The sequence below is a fragment of the Leopardus geoffroyi genome, chromosome C2, assembly GCF_018350155.1.
Source record: "Leopardus geoffroyi isolate Oge1 chromosome C2, O.geoffroyi_Oge1_pat1.0, whole genome shotgun sequence".
NCBI classification, from domain to species: Eukaryota; Metazoa; Chordata; class Mammalia; order Carnivora; family Felidae; genus Leopardus; species Leopardus geoffroyi.
The window spans coordinates 145,711,583-145,734,751 of NC_059333.1; the positions used below are offsets into that span (position 1 = coordinate 145,711,583).

Below are 23,169 nucleotides of genomic sequence, written 5' to 3' on the forward strand. Positions count from 1 at the left end.
GATATATCAGTATGGAAGTTCTTACATCTTTGTTCCTTGTTAACACAGGAGGAGCCTCTAGCCCTAAGTACCAGCTGTATACCTTGACAAAGCTGACTCAATTCATGGTGTGTTACAATGAGAACATTTCAGTGGAGACTAGACTGCCTCGTATTCAAAACTGGAGTAAGGGTACCTAACTTACAAAGCTACTATGAGATCTCAATGATATAAAGTGTGAAAAAATTTAGTGCACAGCATAGAATATGATGCTTTTGTTTTTAGTACTATGCAAATTATTTATATTGATATTTTGGATAATGGGCTATTCTGTCTACTTTAAGCCAGAACTTTGAAAGCACCTTACAGAAACTTGCCAGGAAAATTGCTGAACTACTATTCTGCAGCCGCGCCATATTTTTCAGGATGGAAATCATCCTGTTGTAATGATGTGTCAGCTTGAGGCTTGTCAGCTTCTGGAAAGACAATGCCATCAGCTTGGGCCTAGATACAGGTCACCTCTATCATTTCCAAGAAAGGAATATCTTTAAAAAAAATCAATCTCAAAATATCTGGTGTTACTGAAAGTCTGCTGCTTTCTTCCTAGAAGAGGATGCTTTGGGTATCAGGATTTTCCCTGAATCTTATGATGATGATGATGACGATTATGATTATTATTATTTTCATCCTTTCCTTCTTCATAAGGAAAAAAAAAAGCAAACTCTCTTAGGCCAATCTTTTTTTTTTTTCAATGTGTATTTCAACCCCAGGAGGAATTCCAAGCTTCCTGTTGATCAGCAGAAGATACTAATATAAAATGAAGAAGATGGAAATTTATTCTCCCCTCACCAGCAGTTTTGGGGAATGAAACTTAAATTATATGTCAAAACATTTATTTTCTTGTATGTGGTATTTGGTAAATGGCTAAAAGACCCTAGGGGAGAGTGAAAGGAGAGCTTTCAGAAGGGTATAGAAAATGAGTTATTAGTGTGGTATTCCTGTGTCAGAAAAAAAAAAAAAAAAAACACTGGCTTGTGTCACTGTTTGTGAATCCTTGTGTGTTTGAAAACATTTCCAAGGTCAAGTTTCTAAACGTATGACTTGAAAAGTGATTTCGCTACTTTTGCAATTACCCTGTTCCACTAAAGAGTCCTGGCATTCTCTCCACTGCACTCCTTTGTGAACATAGTTGATCTTGGATTTTTCTGTCGCTTTTGGATGAGCCATCAGCTCCCCTAATTTTTTTTTTCTTTTGCTGAGCAATATTGTTCCTGAGCTCTTTTGTTAAGTCACAATAAACTAGACAAGCAACCAGCAGGCCCTTGACACAAAGTCATTTATTGATCTGAAAACCGTGCTGTGCCAACCTCACCTTAAAACCCTATAGCATACAACTCCAATTCCTCAAAAACAGCCAAAGCATTAACACCCAAACACTCGCCATCCTTGTTTTCAGTACACATTTGACGTAGTGACAAAAGAGAATCCTGCCTTATTAAGGTAGCAATTACTAATTTTTTAGTTATGGTGACCTTTTACATCCAACATCTTGCAGGTCTCTCTGGAAGTTAAATACTTTGTCTCCTTGTTCCCACCCCCCCACCCCCGACAAGTGCATAAACACAAATCAGGCCAGTGTTGCCACGTTAGGGTTGGTGTTGCAAATTTACAAGACTCTGTCTTGCTCCTTAAATTGTGTAATAAGGAAAGGGCATTTTAGGAGAAGAGGGGTGAAGAACTGTTTGTCAAAAAGACTTGTGTGAGTTGGGGCACCTGGGTGGCTCAGTAGCTTAAGTGTCCAACTTCGGCCAGGTCATGATCTCGTGGTTCATGAGTTCAAGCCCCAGGGAACCTGCTTCAGATTCTGTGTCTCCCTCTCTTTCTGCACCCCACCCCCCACTTGCCTTCTGTCTCTCTCTTTCTGTCTCAAAAATAAACAAACTTTAAAAAAAATTTTAAAAAAGAGTTATATGAGTTACAATGCGTAAAGTTTTGTATGTGAGTGGATAAAAGCAGAAGTTTTTGTTATGAATTTACTCATTCACTCACTCACTCTTTCAGTGTCTAATATGAGCCATAAAGTGTCACCTGTCCAGTGCTCATCTGTCCCGTTCTGAGAAAAATCATTCAGTTCTCTATTATCTTGGTACTGACAGTCCATTGGGATAAAACACAATCATCTTATAAACAAATGAATTAACCTACAGATTGTGCCCAGTACAATGAAGGACATTAGGAACATCTATTGATAGAGACTAATGGAGGGGAGAGAGAATCCAGCTTCTATACAGTCTGGAAGATGGTCAGATATCCCAGTAGGAGGAAACAGCAGGTACAACAGTCCTGAGGCAGCGTAGCTGGAGCATAGTGAGGGAGCAGGAGGGTCACATGAGCTTTGATATAAAATTGTTCAAAAGTTCTACATAATACATGGTCCGGTCATGTTATCTGTCCCTTATTATTTCACACATCTCCTTATAAATTGCTCTTTGGTCTCTATTAGATGTCCTTGCTAAGTTCTCAAACTTACCCTTTACCTGCCTTTAAGTCTTTGCTCAAAGTAGGATGCCATTTCCCTTTCATCATCATGCTAAGCAAAAAAAACAAAAACAGGAAAAAAAAAAAAGAGGAAAATGTTTCCATTTGTATGAGATTCTAGAAAAAAACAGATACATCCATAAAATTCATCAGGAAGCAGATGAGTGGTTGCTGGGGCCTAGGAGCTGCGGGGGGAGGTGACCCTAAAGGGGCATGAGGGGCTCTGGGGGTGGGAATGAAGGGGTTCCATATCTTGATTGTTATTCTACAGTGACTATATTTGCAAAATTCATCAAACAGGACACGGAAATGGGCATTTATTATGTGTACATTATACTTCAATAAAGTTGATTAAAAAGTTATAAAGTAAGAAAAAAAAAAAAAAGAACGGTTTTTAAGAAGTTCAAATTTGCCTTCTCCGTCATCTCTCCCTGACTCAGGCATAAGCTTTCTTTCTACATTCACGTTATGCGCTATAGGTTTTGGTGCTTGTGACAAGCACACCATGTACAGCCTTTAATGAGCATCTCAGTGTTAGGCTGGCTGTTTCTCCTTGGGCTCACATATTCCCTTAGGAGAGAATCTGTGTCTCATTTGTCTTTTTCTCCCCCCCTCCCCAAAGCATCTACCTCACTCAGGACTCATAAAAGGACCTCACTGAGCACTTGTTAAATCAATAGCACTATTTTCATATTTACATCCTGCCTGGTGCCCGAAAAGGATGAACAGGAAACAACATTGATTTCCAGAGGTTGATGAATGAATGGAGACTTCTTGGCACTGGAGCCCACATCCTGGCTCCATGTGTAAAAATTGGGGGCAAAATGGGTTTTCGACCTACCTCCTTCACACCTATACTTGCTTATTGATTTAGTGAAATGCTTGTGATAGTTTCTCTGTTCTCCAATAGGAAAGTGCTGTACAGACCCTCTCTGCATGTTCCTTCTTAATGGTCCATTATTTCTCTGTAGAGAGGCCAGCGGTAGAATCGGTGTTGGCAAGCCGCAAAGAAGTGGACACGACAGTGTAATAGGAAGGCAGCTATTATGTCCCATTATTACCTCGAGTGAAGGAAAATCGAAGGAGCATAGTGGTCTATCGCATAACTGCCACTCTTGGGCTCTTATAGGGAAAGCTCTGTAAATCAGCTCTCCTGTGCAGATTCTCGAGAAGCCTTTTCTCCCCTTCCCGCATCCCCTCTCCCTATGCAATTTTGCGTGTTCTCAACTGGCCGGTTCCCTGGAATATTAGCTTTTCAAAATATGACACAGAAGTTCACCAATTCCTTCCAACTCATAACACTTTAAAATTGCAACTCCAAATTATTTCTGTAAAAATAGCTGATTTTTATGACTCCTAGGGGATTTCTTATTTTAATCTGAAACCTTCAGAAATGGTTCAGTTTTGTGGAAATGATGGGGGAATGTCTGCTCTTAGCAGTTTTTGTGTTCAAGGGCAAATCAACCTCTGTGCTTGCTAACTCTAATTTTCCAAGGGTTATGAGACTTTAATTTGATTCTTTATCCAGTGTGCATAAAATGTTCACTGGAATTTGCATAATACATTTATTGTATAATCACTCTTCACATTGGCTACCTGCTTCCTCAAATGAACATTGCTTTTTTAAGGGGATATATTAATGTAGGGCCAATTTGAACTTTGTAACTAAACAGAATTAGGTCTATCTCTGAAGGACAAACATAAAGGAGAGAGAGAGAGAAGGAGGGCATGTACTTGTTCTGAAATTGGCTATTAAATAAAAATAGCCCCGATCCTGCATTTCCAAATATTAATCTTGCAAATACAAGCAAGGAAAAGACTGCTGTCTTTAAAAACATTGAGATTTATTACATGAAGAAGGGAATACACTTGTCTGGCTTGGCTCTTAGAATGCAGTTAAGGCAGTGGATTACATCAGGGTGCCTGGTTTCAGCACAATCTAAGAAGGTGAGGGAGTTGGAGAGAGAGAGGGTGCCTTAGGCACTAGGCCAGGAGCTTTGAATTCATTCATTGCCCAGAGCCAATATATAATTAAGGTAATATTATTATTACCCTTAATTTTGGTTTAGTGTTCTGTGCCTTTGGACTCCTTGCTCTCAAACCAGAAGAGATAAGATTTGAACCTAGACTGTATGATGCTGGCATAATTGTCCTTCAGTCACACCGAACAGTTCTCTCTGTTAAATACAGTTGTCCAGTGTTAGCCACCTTGGGGACTGTGTTTTTCTTAACATCAGCACTGTCCAGTGGAGCCTGAAGAGCGCTTGGCACAGGACTGTACAGATATTGGCAGACCAGAGAGAGGTTGGAAGAGATGACTTGAAGATTCCCATCTTCCCTGCAATTTTACAAGGAGAGGAGGTGCAGTCCAGACCTGAGGAGTGGCCGGTTGGAGACTAGGTTGTCTCAGTCTTTAATGTGCATATAATCACCTGGAGATCTTGTCAAAATGTAGAGGCTGATTGAGTAGATCGGCAGTGGGCAAACGACGCTGAATTTCCGCCAACTCTCAAGTGATGTCATTGCTGCCCGTCCACAGACCACAGGTAGAGTAAGAAAAGCCTTTGTGATCTCCGCTTATGGTGCCATTTCCCTAGTGAACCAGGTCCTGACCTTAGTTAGGACATTATACTTAACCATCCAGGTCGCAGTTCTCTAAAGTTCATTTAACCAGCATGTCCTAGGATCATTGAAATCCCATTGTCTTTAGGCAGCTACAACTCTTCAAGCGAGTTCTGTCTCTAAGAGAGGAGACCTGAGTTGTAAGTTATGGATCACCAGCTATGAAAGGGACACAGAAGAGTTGGTACCATCAGCCAGAATACCAGTTTTCATATTACAGTAAAATTTCCTGGGGGAAAACATATCTTTCATTGTTGAGAAAAAAAAACTCACTTTCAACTTCTAAATAAATGAGCAATCATGAGTATAATGGCTTGACCATTCAAATTCTTGGCATCCTTTCTGAATCACAGATCTGAAATTGTGCCTCATAAGGTACCGATGTATTTCCAAAATTCCTTTGAGATGAGTCCAGCCTAATTGCGATGAGAAGGAAAGTGGGCTTCCTACTCCAGTGTTTCGGGAGGGCATTGTTTGAATTTGATTTAACTGGTTTCTGATATCTTTGGTTTGCAGTGCATTTAGGGTGTTTCTTTGAAGTAACTTTCAAAGATACAAAAAACTCAGGAAAAGTCACTAACGACTAGGAGGCTTTAAGAGTATTGCTTATTCTGATTTTATTAATTTTAAAAATCTTTCAAGATGTTGGCATAAAATCAGTTTTGCAAATCAGTTGGCTAAGGCATTATGTAAAGCTCAGAAATCTTTAAGAAAGAGCTAGGCAATTGGATGCTGAAAATAATAGATTAACGGGATCATAACAATCCATATATATTGACCAGGAAAGGTAGCCACGTGCATTAGTAAGAGGGAAAAAAAAAGGCAGATTATAAAACTGCATAATCTGATACCACTTGGGTTAAAAATAAAGAAAAAAAGTAAATGAACAGTTTGTTTATTTTTGAGCTGTGGCGTCATGGCTAATTTCTTTCCATATTGACTGAAATTTCCTCAATAAAATTATATAACTTTTAAAATTAGAAGAAAATAACACTACTATTTATTTTTTTGTGGGGGGAATGGACAGTTGGGGAGCCATTTACAAAATCTTAACTACAAATATTTTTCATTTCATGATTTTTGATAGCAAGAATAATTTTTATTACCCTATAAATCCCTAAGTGCTCCTAATGCATATAATAGTAAGAGCTCAAGAATTACTTTTGGTGGCTATTTCAAGTTAGAACATCAGAAGGAATCATAAGAAAGTTTCTCAGGAAGGTAGACCATAGCACTAAGGTCTAGGCAGAAAGGGATTTACATTTATTTCAGTGAATACTATTTTGTTTGGCTTGATTTTTATTTTTTATTTATTTATTTATTTATTTATTTATTTATTTATTTATTTCCCCATGCATTCTGTTACTCTCATTTATATATATATACCTAAGTTTCTTTATTTTTAAAATTTGAATACAAAACTAGAATTGTAATTTGTTACATCAGGTGGGATGAAAAGAAGTAATTTGGGGTCTCACAGGATGTAAAAGACACCATTTCTCATAGTGATAGGGACAGTACTTATGGACATTTACTTAAAATATTTGGAATAAAGCCTATAACCACATGACTGAAGACTGCATCCAGTAAAATATGGGTATAAATTAGAAAATGCATGACTTTTGTTAAACAGAAGCTTCCTGAGGGTTTCAAAGTGAGTTTTGTCAAAGGTTTGGGAGGAGGAAATCATACATGGAGCCTTTCCCAGGAAAGTAAGAATGGTTAAAGGAACGCCGGGCTTTGTGCAGAAATTTACATGAAATGACAAGTTGGTGGAGTGAATATCTAGATGTCGAGTGTAACAAAAACAGACTTGTAGATAATACATGTTTATCTTAAAGACAGTTGACCTGTATATAGGGTTCACTTACTCTTCCTTCCTTTTTGCTCTAAGCTACCTAATACATCTTTCTGGATGGTTGTGCTACAATATCTGTCCTCTAAAGATGAATGGCTGTGGGTCACGTGATGTCTCTGTTGTAGAAGGATGTAAAAGACTACCCACATGCTTCTTAGGCCATTAGCTGGAGCCATTGAAAGTGTGCATTGAAACACCTCGGGGTTGCGGGTTGGGGGCCTGGGATTGTCCTCCCATGGATTCTCCGACAATCATCTCTGCTCTTCTGATGGAGGAATAGTCTATAGTCCCACATGTCTATAGGACCAGAGCAAGGAGAGGGAGGGCAGGATGGGCACTCAGCAATGAAATCATAGTTAGTTTTGCCTATCCTACTGTGCCCTGGGATTGTAGAGCTATAATTAGAGTGTTCAGTTACAGCTTGCTTCCATCATAGTTACAAACTCAGTGGAATTATTTTACCAGTACCCTGGCTGGCTCCCGCAGCTACACTGCAATACACATTTGTACCTCCCGCTGTTGTTGACCGCAAAGACACCTAGGACCAATGGTTCAGACAAGATGTGTATTTTCTGTGTATCCTTGAACACTGCCTCTTAGCAAAGGAAGACTTTGCAAGATGATTCACAGAGGTTAATCTGCCCATTTGCAGCCAAGCAGACTGCTTCCTTAATCTCTGCAATATTATAATAAAATAATGGTTGGTCTAGTCGAAGACCTTGGCAAATCAGTGAGTTTCTTTAATCTTAATAAAGCATAGCGATCTCTTTAAGCCCATAAATGATGATCCTGTTCTTAATTTTGACTTTATTCAGTATAAAGAAGCAATTTCTCTTGTTTAAAAATCCATTGAATGGGGTGAGTCGGGAAGTGAGTTTTGGGATTTGAATTTGTGTTTGGTTTAATAAGACTTTTTGTGCAACATAAATGGGATGAGAAAGTGTCCCATTTTTAAGTGGCATACTAGTAAGTACTTTGCTCCCTAAATTTGTCAGTCTTCATAATTGTTCTATTCTGCTGGGAAAGGCCATGTGGGACCTAATTTCTTTTCCCGGTGCTCCCTTTTGTCATTTGTGCACAAAATGTACTGAGCTTGCCCCCACCTGGAAGAAATATTTGCCATGTTCGAATACTAGCATTTTTCTTTCACTTTTTATGTGGTGCCAATCCCTCTCCGTAATTCATTTGTATTTAACTTAATTCATTTCTGCTGTGCACAAAAATGCCCAACAGAGAGGTAGAATAATACATACATAGATAAATTTAGAATGTGGATAATTTTACCATCATGCAACTCATCGAAGGACTTTGGGCGTGTTGAATCAGGCATTGAGCTCCAAGAGCAGAATTGTAGATGCAAAACCACGTATACTATATTGAAGGAAAACATGGCATTTTTCATAGGCTCACCTAACATAACCCTCTGTGTGTAAGAAGACTCTCTATGATATTTAAATTTCCTTATCTACCCGACTAGACCGTTGAACTGCCTGAGGGGAGGGACCTCATTAGAGTGTCTTTGTTTTCTCTGCAGCATCTAGCAAGCTATCTCTCTTGCACATAGTAGACGTTTAGTAAATTAAGTAACAGGAAAGTCACATCATGATTCAAAAATGTTCCTCATAACGGTAAATCCTGCTCCAAACACTGATGTCTCATTTTGGTGTTTCTGGCACTGGAATATCAGAATGTTTAGGTAATTAAGCTCAAACTTCAGGGGAATGTAGTGAAGCAATCTGTTTACTGTATAAAGGACACCATTTCCCTTCTTATTTACCTCTATTTGCTAAATATCTGAGGGCCACAGCCCTTTGCAGAGGAAGTACACATCGTGCTTTTTTTTCTGTGTAAAAATCATTCCAAATTACTTTCTGATGATGTTTCAAAGCATAAGTGATTTCAGATTTTGATGACTTAGATTTTCTTTCCCTCAAAATAAGCATTCTTGTTGCTGGCTTTTGCATTCTAGCAGGACTTATCTTTTGCCTTTGTTTTCATACATCTGAGTTTGGCCAAATGGCTATTATGGTTCCTCCATAGAACCCTTGCCTCATTATACAATTGCTGCAAAGAAGATACTGAAGTAATGACCGGGGTCTCTGGTTAGTTTGGTATTATAAGTATACAAGTCGTCAAGAATTCATCACTGCTACCCTGCTACCCTTCTCTGATCACATAATGCAGAGACTTAGGAAGCACAATAAAAGGAAAGGCATTCAGCCATCACTCAACATTTTAGAGATGCAGGAGCAATTAGCAGAAATGCAGAGGCAAGGAGGTAGCCTGGACTCCACGGGACCTGTAGGAAGCCTGCAAAGCAGTCCTCCCTTCCTGCTGCTCACCTTCCCTACCTGAGACTCAGGTTTTCTGCTCCAAGCTCAGACACGACAGCTGCAGATTATTGTTAAGTCTAAACAGAAGGAGGGGGAATTTATGGGAGGGCAACTCTTAAACATTTTCACTGTCAAATTTGAGTAGGACTTCACTTGAACGTGTAATGCCTAGACACGTTCCTAGATTTTTACTCTGTTTACAAATCGCATTTGACTCGCAGCTGGATCATCTCTGAAAGACGTTGGGCGTTACATCAAGCCATCTGTGTTTCAAGTGGGCTTTCATGACAGCCATTCTGAAGAGGAAGGGCAATGCAAACGTTGTGAAATGTGGCGTAGGGTTCACTCTGAGAGCAAATCTCCCTCAGCTGGCGAGATGCCACCATGGGTCCAAACCAGGAGTTCTGGTTTGAACATTGCCCTCCCCCTACCCTAGAAAGTACAACCCCGGTGTTGATAGATAGGTAAGCAGTTGCAGTAGAAACTTCAAAGAGCTGGCAGCACCAGAGAAGTACAAATAGGCTGTTGAAGATGGTCAAGAGACTTTTAACACCGTTCAGATGGGTTGCCACACAGCGGTCTGGTTGAATGGCAAAGGTCACAGAGAAGTCGCCTACAAATGCACTGAAGGAAATGAAACCAGAGCCCTCTGGGCCAATCCGTTGTTCGTAGAACTCAGTTACAATTTCTAAGAGTGTACGTAAACATTTTTTTTCTTTTTTTTCTCTTATGCCACCGGGCTTGCAGACCGATAAAAATAGTAAAACTTTTAAATTAACACACCAAGTTTAAAGCATTTCAGGAAAGCATTGATTCTATCTGCCAATGGAATGAGTGCGTTTGGCGAGTGACCTAATTAGTATGGAGCTGGTTCTTTCTCACTGCTCTGCTTCCCGCTAATTGCAGAACTGCTGGCCTTCTCCCCCCCGACAAGGAAGAAAAACAAGGACAGGGGTGTGTGGAGAAAACAGCCACATTCAGCTTTAATTCATTTGAACCTGTTGCCAAGCTTAATTATGTAATTGAGGGAGTGAGACTGGTGCACTTGCAGCCACTTGGGCTGGAGTTTCCGATGGTGACCATTCACCAGTGTTTCCTCGAGGATGTTAGCAGTTACCGCAAAGCGCTATTAGCTGGAGCTGAACTCATCTCCTCACCCTGCCCCTCTCCACATGTAGGTGCAGGGGTCCTAGGCTTGATGACTTGTCAGTAAGGAAAGCAAACTGAAACCCAATTGAAGTTGCTTTCTTTTGTAGGAAAAGCGACATGATTCTCTAGGAGCAACTCTGCGTTTTATTTTGTTCTTCTGGTCGCACGGAGTATGTGCCGTCAGGAATGCAATGCGTATTTCTACAGTCGGAGTGTTTTCCAGGATTGCTTGAGACATTTTTACCTCTGAACTTTTCATTTTAATTAGTTAAATTGAGTAGATATGTGTGGAAAACACATAGCTCAGTGAAGTATTTCCTATCTGGTGGCTTATTCTTTCTTTATAACTTTGTGTCACGGGATCTGGGCACCCCTATTGTCGTGGACTCTTCTGTAGAGGAGGTGTTTTTTTACAAAGACACCACTGCGTCTCCTTGTGGGCAAGATGGGTCTACAAACACATTCTTCTAAAAGTTCACTCCATTCCCTCCCTGATTCAGAGAAAGCTCAGGTGTCTCATACCCTCACAGAGATTTCTCCTGTTTAGATTGGAGCTGAGCCCCGGAGATCAGCATTGTGATTTTGTCATATCGTGTGTAACGTGTTGGGGTGGAAGGAAGGGGAGGAAGCTAGAGGAGAAGCCACGCTGGAACCGAGGTGCAGAGTCCTGAAAACCACGGCTGCCTGGCTGGGTGGGAGCATGGCCGAGCCAGACTGGGACCACTTGGCATTACATTGTTCTTTGTAGTCCAAATGTATCAGTAGACATTTTAATCGGTTAATTCCCACTGTAGTCCAAAGTATTAGCATCTTTTACACATGCTTTTAATTCACTTTAACAAATATTTATGAAGCACACGCTATGTGTTAAGTACAGTCCCAATGACTGGCTACGTATAATAAATAACAACGATTAACCAAGAGTGATCTTTTTTATTTCTTCCTTCAAGTTGCAATGAGTAAAGGGAAGGATCCCTCTTTTATTTAATGTTTATTGATTTCTTTTGAGAGAGACAGAGAGAGTGAGCAGAGGAGGAGCAAAGAGACAGAGAGAGGATCTCCAGCAGGCTCTGCACTGCCAGTACAGAGCCCATCATGGGGCTCGAACTCACAAACCATGAGACCATGACCTGAGCCGAAACCAAGAGTTGGACCTGAGCCACCCAGGTGCCCCAAAGATCCCTCTTTTAGTAAAGGCAGCACTTCACATATGTTCTAGATTCTCTCCATCACTTTTCAGCAACATTATTCTATAAATTATCCTCTTGCCCTCCGGAAGTTTTGATCTTTTGCTTTCTGTTTGATCATTCCTATCCCGATTTGAAATTGCCAAGAACAGTCCCATAGTGGGTGCAACAAATAAGTATTTGTTGAATGCCTTGAATGAATACTCTGTAGTTCCCTGGCTTCCCACTAAAATCAGCTGAGGAACACACATACACACACACACACACACACACACGCACGCACCATTGTGTGTGTGTGTGTGTGTGTGAGTGTGTGTGTGTATCTAAACACCTGGGCCATATTACCAAAGATATTGATTTACTTTCCTGGGGGTGAGAAATGGACACTAGTATTTTTTTTCATCTCTCAAGGTGATTCTAGTGTGCAGCGAAGGTTAAAAGCCTTGGTATCTCCTATCTTAAACCAAAACAGCTCGTTTGACATTGTATCACCCTCTCGCTGACCATCTCTTAATTCTCCTTCCTAGCAAGATAACAAGGAGACCTGCAAACACTCTCTCCCCCTCTCCCTCTTTGCTGTTACTCTTTAACTACCCAACAGGCTTCAGTCCCTACCACTTGCCTGAAGCAAATCATGATCATGACTCCCACGTTCCTAAGCACACTGGACATTTGCAAGCCCTCATCTCGCTTACACCGTTAGTGACACGTGACAGCTGATTTCTCTCTCCTTCTTGGAACAGCTTCTTCCCTTGTCCTCGAGACATCCTATTCCCTTTTCGTTCTCTTCTCCCTCTCTGATTCTCCTTTGCAATCTCTTGTTCCCACCTGACACCTAAATGCCGAAGTTGTTCAAGCTCCAAACTTGGGTCCTTGGTTTCTACTTATGCTAGGCGTTTTTGTCTCTTTCCGTCTCTATAAATCACATCTTTATGCTGTTGACCTCCCAATTTATATCCCCAATCCTATCCTCTTTTCTGAGCACTAGCCTAATATATCCAACTGCTCTCTGACATTTTTACTTAGATGTCTCACAGACATTTCTGACTCAACTGATATTTTAATTTTCTTTCTCCCCTGTTGGATGCTCTTCCAGGCTCCCCACTTTAGTAAATCACATCTCCACCCACCCAGTGGCTTATGCCAAAAAAATCAGTAGTAATCCTTGTCGTCTATATCTCCCCTACTTCCAACCCGGCCCAGCTATCATCAAGTCCTGCTAATTCTGCCTCCAAAATATAATTCAAACCGTCCATTTCATCCCCTCCATTTTATCACCAGCCGCCATTTGTCTGGGTTGCTGTAATAGCCCCTAACTCTTCTCCCGATGACACTCTTGCTGTCCACCTTCCCCACAACAGCTCGATCTTCAGCCAGGATATTTTAAGAAATGCAAATCATTTTGTGCCACTGCTTCCCTAAGACTTTGAATAATGAACACTCAGTAGTCAGATTCTGTATTATATGCTTTCATTTCTTTCAAGACAGTTCTGCCGTTTGGTAATTGTAGATTCATTTGTGTGGCTATTTGTTTCCTGTTCATCTCTCAACTCTAAAATGCACAAGGGTGAGAAGTAGGACCATTCTTTTTAACTGCTGTGTTCATGTGCCTGGCAAAGTGCCTGAAATAGAATTTCATTTTTAAATTAAAATTTTTAACTTTATTTTGACATAGATAAATAGAGAGAGAGAGAGAGAGAGAGAGAGAGAAAGCACCTATGAGCAGGGGAGGGGCAGAGAGAGAAAAGAGAGAAAGAATCCCAAGCAGACTCTGTACTGTTAGCACAGAGCCCAATGTGGGGCTTGACCCCATGAACCGTGAGATTATGACCTGAGCTGACATCAAGAGTCAGATGCCCAACCCACTGAGCCACCCAGGCACCCCAGAATTTCATTATTGAATGAAAGAATGAGCATGTGAATCGATAAGGACAACTGACCAAAGCATGAAGTGGAAGGGGGTGCCTTGTCAAATTTCATTTAGCCCGTTCTACTGGAAATTCAACCATTAATAAATGTACGGACTAAATGAACTGCATTGAATCCACTTGTGGAACTGCTTTGTTCTGTGTCCTAACTTCAAAATCAAGGAATTTTCAAGAATTGTGTCCTCTTCCAAGTAGGCTTCAGGGGGTACTCTAAAGACTGTGCAAAGTGGGGTTATAAAGTAGTTCATTGTGTGGTGCATTTGGGAAGGGCTTATGACGACTTCACTTCAAATCCTGGACCTGGCAATGAGGCAGCTTGAAATTAGTGGGTATTTGTGCCGTTTGGCTTGAGCGTCTGTTTCTTCATGTATCATGGATAGGCTCGAGGCCAGTGATACATGAAGTTATCATTTCACCAGTTATCAACATGTCAACCACCCAGCACGACACATTGATACATAAGAGATAATATCTACACTTTAGTTTTACCTTCTGCTCCCCTGACCCTACTTCTTGACTTATTTTGTTCTTTTCTCCCCCTTTCTCTTTCTGCTTTTATTTTCCCCTATCTGACTCATCTTAGTGGGTGGCAAGACTCCTGTTACTCACATAGTTTGAATTTTGTGGGAAGAGAAGAATTAGCAGTACTTACAGAGCGGGCTTCCCTTTGGATTAGAAACACAAACTTCGCAGCTTCTCTGCCCAGCTTTTCAAGAGCATTTTATGGTACACTGCTGTGTAACAAGTTCATTTTAGGATACCATGCTGGGAGGGAGGAAAAGAAGCAGGGATTCGAGGGGAGAAAATTAAAAAGTTAATTAAAAGAAACAACTTGGTAATTGAATTCCCTTGCGCTCTTCTTTGGCGATGGCGGGGTGGGTCCCAGAGCATGGTTACTAGGCTTGCTCACCTCCAGACTTCTGGGGAACAAGCATGAGAGTGCAGAGCAAATCCGTGACTGACAGATAAGAAGAGGATACGTATGATGGGCTTGTTAGACATGCCAGGTAAAGCTGCCCTCATACTCATGCTTGAGCTTTCTAATTTTGAGATGTTCTTAGGGCAGCTGACATTACAGTTAGGCTAAAGCCCCAGACTAATATCAGCTAGTTTATGGTCCTACAGAATTGCCTTTCCATTGATTCTGTTTCATTGATTCTAGCTATTCCCCTGGCCTCACTCTGTATATGCACTTACACAGGCACAAGGGCAGAGAACAGTAGAGGGAACTCCTGTGCCTTTTTCAGATTATACTTCAGTAACAAATATGTGACACCGGTCGCTGTTTAAATTATTTTTAAAGAAGCTTGAGGGGCTCCTGGGTGGCTCAGTCGGTTAAGCGTCCAACTTCGGCTAGGTCACGGTCTCATGGTTCATGAGTTCGAGACCCACATCGGGTTCTGTGCTGACAGCTCAGAGCCCTGGAGCCTGCTTCTGATTCTGTGTCTCCCTCTCTCTCTGCCCTCCCCCAATCATGCTCTGTCTCTCTCTCAAAAAATGAATAAACATTAAAAAATATTTAAAAAAAAGAAGCTTGACTATTTAATTATTCAATCACACATCACTTAAGAGTGAAAAAGTCTTAGTTAAGATGTCATCGAGGGGTACCTGGGTGGCTCAGTCAGTTAAGTGTCTGACTCTTAATTTGGGCTCAGGTCATGATATTCAGTTTGTGGGTTCAAGCCCCACATCAGACTCTGTGCTGACAGTTGAGCCTGCTTGGGATTCTCTCTGTCCCTTTCTCTCTCTGTCCCTCCCCCACTTGCTTGTTCTCTGTCTTTCTCAAAATAAGTAAATAAACTTAAATAAAAAGATGTTGTCATCAAGTGAGACAAGGTTCTGTGGTGAGTTAGCATGGGCTTACGTATCAGCTGGAACTGGGTTGATACCCTAACTCGCATTCACAACCTTCATTCATTCACACAGTCAACATACATTTATTATATTAAATGTCTACTGGGTGCCAGGCACTGTAGAGGTTGTGAGTAATCACTTGAATAAACTGATCTATCGAGGCTTTTTATTAACATGAGCTTTTTTGAGGTTTTGAAAATTGACTTCAGATACAGACTTTTCTATCGTTTTCAGCATTTTGTGCTCCTCATCCTTGCCGCAAAGTCATTGAAGAGGGTCGTGGTTAAATAATGTGTTACCTTACTCGTCCGATTAGCCCAAATCAGATGGCTGACTGCATACCCAATCTCCAGAAAATAAGAGACTTAACAATTTTACATTTAATGGTATCGTGGTATCTCTCCTGACATATGAAGGCCAATGGCTTGAGAGGCTTTGTGGTTATTCCAGAAGTTACGAATGAAAGTGTGGCCACAAACACACCGTCCCCCTGTATGATAGAGATGCAGTACTAACAAGGGGTATTGTACTTTCACAGGGTACGGTTTTGTGGATTTTGACAGTCCTGCAGCCGCACAGAAAGCAGTAGCATCTCTCAAGGCAAATGGCGTGCAGGCACAGATGGCCAAGGTAAGATTGGCGTTTAGATTTTGTTTTCTTTTGTGATCGTCTGTTTCTCCATGGCTGTGAGCTGAATCAGAACTGGAGTTTGCAATGATTTGAATTACATTTAGTTGTTAGGGAAGGCAAGGCGCCTTATAATAGGTTTGGTTTGGAAAATCCTGGCTGGTTTATTTCATTGTTTCTTTGTGTATACTTATTAATATGCTCTTTTGTTATGGTGACCTCATTAGCACATTAAGGGCACTTGTGAAGTGCTCTGTTTTGCCTGAAAAAGGAAGTGTGTGTGTGTGTGTGTGTGTGTGTCTAGGGCTTTCATCAGTGAAGAGTTTGGGAGTAGTATAATTCTCAGCAAGTTGTCATTGGTAAACTGTGCTAAAAAATTACTGTTATGTTGGGGACAGCTGATGGCTGAATCATGAGATTATCTGGTCTATGCAAGGAAATGAGTTCAGTTAAAGCATACATTGTCTGGGGGGTGCCTGGGCGGCTCAGTTGGTTGAGCCTCCAACTGGCTCTGATCATGATCTCACGGTTCCTGAGTTTGAGCCCCGCATGGGGCTATGTGCTCAGAGCCTGGAGCCTGCTTCAGATCGTGTCTCCCTCTCTCTCTCTGCCCTCCCCTGCTTGCATTCTGTCTTTCTCTCAAAAATAAACATTTTTTAAAAAAGCATACATTGTCTGTATTGTTAGAATTTCACTTTGACCTTTATGTATAGCTTTACTAAATAATAATTTCCTAGATATTAATAAATTTCAATACACATTCGTTGTTTTGTAAAACAGTAGTCTGGAGCTTTCTCTCTGGAATCATAATGCATGTTTATACTCAAGAAAATAAATACGATCATTTTAAATAGTTTTGAATTCTAATTGCAGTGGTGATTATAAGAATATTATACATGTATGTTAAAATGTCATAGAACTATACACGCATATCGATGTCAGTTTTCTGGTTTTGATATTTTGCTGTAATTATGTAAGATAAACTTGGAGGGAACTGGGTAAAGAGTGAATGGGATCTCCATATAATATCTTTACACTTTGATGTAAATCTACAATTATTTTCAAATAAAAAGTTTAAGAAAATTATTTATAGCCTATAGATGCTTGTTACGTATTTGCTTCCAATTAATGGTCATTTTGGATTTATTCACATGCACCTAAAATTTTTAAATAATTTTTTGATTACTGCTATTGAATTAATTTGTCTCTGGATTTTCAAAAGTCAGCTAAAAAAACCAACAGATCATGAAATTCAGACCTAATGCATTTGGGCCACATTCATGTATGGGGCCAATTCATGTAGTTACCATTAACCATCCCCATAAGACCAAGTCATCAAATTTTCGCTCCTATGATCTTGTTATGACTGCTAACATCCCCTTATAATATTTTTCAGTTTCAACCTGAGATAACCAGAGGTAGGGTATATGGTTTTCTTCGTCTTCAGATACCTTTTAGTAAGCTGATACCACTCATATCTGTTAATCTTTGGTTGTAGGTCACTTTCCACATAGATTATGTTGGTGGACTCATAGCCCTCTTACAACACATTAGTTGTTTTTCAAGGCTATATAATTTGGAATTTGAATTCTTTCTGCTGTGTAATGTATTCCTCATCAAGAGTGTGCCTGGAGCTTCCAATTTGCTCATGAACTAAGATGGATGAAATCAATATTTGTAATTAATAAGGGAAATATATACATGTCTTGGTTTAAGGGGTACTTGGCAAAGAGTTAAGTTACCTGGCAACTTAAGCCAGCAATCTAATACCCAGGAAACAAGTGGTAAAATATAGTTGCTGGAGACAGGCAGATAGACTGAAAGGCAACTGACAAGAAAATCATTATAAAAATGCTTATGAAGAAAATGTTATTGGAGTATCTTTGATTTATTTTGTTGATGGACTAACAAGTTTTGGAAATGTTCTGGGAAAAATATATATAAATGTATGTGTAGTGTTACTTGTTGGATAAAAATCCCTATCCTCTTGCACAACAGGCAAAGAAAGTTGGCATTGGTTTTATAACTACTGAAGAGCCATCATGGCTATTTTCCCTCTGTTTCTGAGCATTCTGGTACACAAGGAATCTCTGTCTCTATCTCGCTCTCTCTTACACACACGTACACCAATAACTGACCTCTTACCTAAATAGGAGGCTATCAAAGGGAATATATTTTAAAGAGCTTCTAAAAAGTTATTCATTATAGCCAGCGTTTTTCCCCTCAGCCTGTCCCCAATGTTCACTGTACAATGTTCAATGTAAGGAGATTCCAATCAGAATGTTTAAAAACACTTGTTTTATTTCTGGAGTTGCTGAAAGATTTCTCCCTTATCAATTATGCTGTCTGTGGAGTAAATTCTTATTCCTCTATTTTTCTCTCAGACTTTGAGTCTAAAGCCCAGAGCCTTAGATCCACATCTACGTACTAGAAAACTTTCAGCAGTAAATGGCTCTGTAATTTAACTACCCAGAAGCAAATAAATAGCCTCCCTTTGACAATGAAATGGAACAAGCTTGACCACCTGTATTAGCAGATTTCTCACTGAGCTATTGGATTTCATGGCCTTTTTTTTTTCCCTTTGTCCTGGTGATAACTATAATTTATTATCATATAAACCTGCAGTCCGCAGGGTGTGTGAAACTTGCACTATATTTTTTGCCGTTTAAGTATCTACTGAATCGCCTCCTGCATCCTTGTTCCTATCAATATCCTACCATGCAGGTTGTGGTGCTACATTTTAAAGACTCTAGGATTTTAAAGCAAAAAGGCTACAAATAATCTAGGTTCCCAGTAGCAACCTGGAGTGTTCACAAAGCTGTCCAAGGGAATCGCTCTAGCTAACTTATTCCAGTGTGTGCATATGAAAAATTCAACTGATTTGTCAACTAAGAAGAATCAAACAATAAATCATCCAGTAAGTGGTAATTGATTAATAATGTATAGCCATTAACACAAACTAACATTTTCTGTATACTTGCTGTTCTGTCAAAAAGAGTTTTTAGGGATCAAAGAAAATGTTCCTTTGAAGAGAGCAGATGTAGAATATTCTAGTAGTACATAGTGGTTGAGTGTAGGTTTGGAGAGAGATAAACTTGGCCTTGAGTTTTGGCTCTGATACCACCTGAATGTGTGGCCTTGGCTAAATAATTTAAATATCTCTGAAACTCTCTAATAATAATACTTAACATTATTGGACTAAGGATGCCTGTCAGAATTAATTAAAAAAATACACAAAGAATTTAGCATAGTGCTTAGATTACACTAAGAATTCAATAAATGTTAATTATTCAATGAATGTTGTTATTCATTAAATTCAAATTTGTTACTGAACCTTCTATGAATTCTAATGTTTGCTTTAAGTGGTATGTCATTATAAAACAGTTTTTTGAGAAATAAAATAAATAACATCAGCAAACATTTTTATTACCTGCTAAGTATCAGGCACTGTGCTAGGTGTTGGAGAATCAAGTTGAATAAAACTTCTTTCTTATTCTGGATTTTAAATATTTAGTCCTTCTCCTGGGATTGCTACTGGATTGCTCTGGATTAAGGATATTGGCTGTTACTGTTCTTGCCAACTTCAGTGTATTTAGAAGAAAATCATAGGCTAAGGAATGTGTCTCTGTAAGCGTAAAAAGAGCTGAGAAACAAAAACATCTAAGAATAGCTTAACCTTGTAGATGTTTATTTTCTTATTAATAAGAAGGCCATAGATAGGCAATGAAGAGCAAATGCATTGGGGTGCCCTCAAGGATCAAGGATGTTTATTTTTGAGACAGAGAGAGAGAGAGAGAGAAATCCCAAGCAGGCTCCACATTGCCCACATGGAGCCCAATGCAGGGCTTGAACCCATGAACCCATGAGATCATGACCTGAGCTGAAATTAGATGCTTAAGCAATTGAGCTACCCAGGCACCCCTGCATGTGTTGTTTCTAAAGCCCAGATATGCTATCCATCTTAACCAGGAAAAACAAAAGAATCTGAAGCTGATGGATCATTCTGACTGATTTGGTCCTTTTAAAAGCTTTCTCAGAATCCTAACTTAGGAACTTGTGTTTACATCATAATGGCCCACACTGAGTCATATGGTTTCTCCTTAGCTGCAAAAGATCCTAGGATTATGAATAATTTAGCTTTGTTGCCTCTAGTAGAGAAAATTAAGAATAGTTCATCTTTTTGGCTGTCCAACATCCATTACACCATTCTTCCCATTTGTACATTTTGGGTAGCATGCGTTCATTCCTTCCTCAAAGGAGCATACCTCAAAGCCTCATCCTCTAATCACATCTGGTGATGCCGTCATCCCTAACAGGCTCAGACACGGCTGCCTCTCCTGGCTTAGCACTCATAAGCTTAAAAGACAGGTTATCTATCCCATCTTCCACAGCATACAACAATAGAGAAAAAATAGGATACGTGAAACTAAAGGAAGACCACTGTTTGGGAACAGAGAGAATGGGTAACCAGCTGCAATTGCTGATTACTGGGGGCAGGAATAGAATTCTAGCTTTGCAGTACAGTAAGTTCACTGGTTAGCCAGTCTTATAATCCCTGTCTGACTTCTAGAGAGATCTTTCTTGTCCATTATTCCTCCTGGTGTCACTGAGGCCTCACTAGAGGGCTATACAGCTCTAGAAACTGAGTTTTCCTGGACATAAATTTGGAGATTCTGGAATGGCTCTACATATTGAACAGTCAACAATTATTACCAGCCAAACCTTGAGTTATCTCAAGTTTAGCAGGCCTCTTTCTTATTTTCTATCTATCAATTTCAAACTCAGGTAAACAGAGCACATCTCTTTCTAAATGAATAGCCCACAGAGAAGGAGTCGCCCCTTCCTCAGTCCCCTTAAAAAAAGGTTTTATCAGGTCTGCTCTTAGCACTGCCATTCCAATTACCAAAGATGATTCCCATCACTGTGGGATATGTAGAATAAATCAAAGCTAAGTGATCACAAAAGAGACCAAGTGTCCAAGAGGATGTTAAGCATATCAGGGATAGTATTTAAATCCCATGTCAACTATGGCAGAGAACTAGATTGGGACCAGAGGAAAGGAATTCTCTCCTATAAATCAATGACCTTAATAGTAGTTCTCTTTAAGGAAAAAAATTAAAATTAACGAAATTTTATTCATCTGACATCAAGAGAGATAAAAATTTAAAAATCAATATAGGAAAATGATTCTGTAAATTCAAATATGTGTATGCATAAAATTAGTTGAAAATACATTACCCCTGTGGTTATTACATAACCCTAACAGTTATATTCTAATAGGAGAATTTTAGTTAATGGAAGAAGGCCTACTTTATAGAATATTCTAGAAAAAAAAAATTTAAGTTTGACTGCTAGCCTCATGATGTGGCTTGTTATCAACCAAAGCTGCTCTTATGAAAGCACAGGCACATGCCAGACTCCTGTCATCAAAGGCCCTGTTAAGAGCCTCTGCTTTTACCATCTCTAGGTATATGAGAGTAAGCAGGTTATTTGATGTCCATGGGTCCCTACAGTGGGGTCAGGGCTACACATAATTCAGCCAAACAAGGAAGCTTCTCAAAACTTCTTATGTGGGAAGGAGAGAGTAATTAGTTAAAGGCAAGTTCAGTAGCCAATAGGGTTGATGTTGCTTCCTGAGACCGTGTGGGAAAGTCGATCAATACATTACATAATGATGGGCAAGTGCTGTCTGGGGATGCTAGTATCCCAAGAATAATGTCCAGGCATTTTTGTTTCGTTTGTTTTTTCAACAAAATCAGGGGATCAGAGAAGCCTATATACTATCATTTGTCCATATCCCAAAACGTTTCTCGGGGTGATAAGGGATATAGCCTATAATTTAGGTAGAAATGTCTTTAATTCTCTTAGTTTTTCAGTGCATTTATGTTGAACACCTACTATGTACGAAGGCTGTTCTACATACTAAAGGTATAGCATTGAACCAACATTTTATGAAGATCACATTCTTCTGGTAGAAGGCAGAAAATAAACAAAGAGCTACAATAGATTAGAAAAAAGTGGTCCTATGACCATCAAAAGAGGTTAAGGATACTAAATATATAGGTGGTTGAAGGTTGGGTCGAAACGCATTTTGAGTAGAGTGGTCAGGGCAAATCTCTCTGATGAGGTGGTATCTGAAGAGAGATCAAAAAGAAAGGAAGAGAGCAAATTATAGTATAATCTCATAATAAGAGATTTTTATGAAAAAATTTTCTATAGTAATTCAAAATAAAGCAGACTTTTCAGTGAGCTGGCATCTTTGGGCTTTGTTATCTCTATCCCACACTTCTTAATAATGGAAGAGTCGGATATATCACCATTACTTCCTCCTTTATTTGTTTTGTGGGAGTCTCTGGTTTCAATCTATAATAATGGTGCATTTCTCAGAAGTTATTTTCCATGAGAACCAAATTCTAATTGAGTCTGTACATATTTCCTTCCAATACTTCGTCACATCCTGTGGTTCTGTTGTGCTGGTGGATATAAAGATATGACAAGATACCCTACACCACTGTTATGAGATGTTCTTTAAATAACTGTAATTCCAAAGAATGGCAGCCCAATGTTGGTTTTAACACAGTTCATTACTCTTGGATGACTGATGATGCCATGTAATGAAAACCTTGCTCTGTGTCATTGCCTGAAATGAATCTTTGTGTCACATGCTCTTGTGAAAGACATTTCCAACAGAAGAACATCTGTCACAAACACGGAGTATTATTTTCCTCATGATGGAGATTTTTGAACTTGTCAGTAAAAGAAATACTAGCGATTGGTCTTTTACATGTCTGTAAAATATTTGTGAGTGTCTGCTTTGTTGGCTATGACGACTTGGCTCCTTTTTTTTTTTTTTTTTAATCCTAATGCTGAATGCAGAGATACAAAACCCAATATTGAAATTGTCAGGGTTGATCTTAATCCTATTTGTTAATTATTTAAAGTTTTTGAGGTAGAATCCTCTGCAGTTAAATATTTGTATTAGCTTCTACAAAACGATTTACATAATCAGGTGGTGGGTGCTACCCAGTGCTTCTGCGAGGACTCCACTGTATTTTCTTTGGTGAAACGGTGGGTTTGTGCTCTAATGGAATTTC

General features: G+C 39.6%; 1 protein-coding gene across 10 annotated transcripts in view; it reads left to right on the top strand.

Annotated features, from left to right (window-relative positions):
• RBMS3 (RNA binding motif single stranded interacting protein 3) overlaps positions 1-23,169 on the top strand; it is a 1,329,481-nt gene that overhangs the window by 888,392 nt on the left and 417,920 nt on the right. For all 10 annotated transcript variants that reach the window (XM_045436403.1, XM_045436406.1, XM_045436409.1 and 7 more), the window contains one exon: positions 15,987-16,078. In XM_045436403.1, the coding sequence (XP_045292359.1) occupies positions 15,987-16,078 (92 nt within the window). The remainder of the gene's footprint in view (positions 1-15,986; positions 16,079-23,169) is intronic.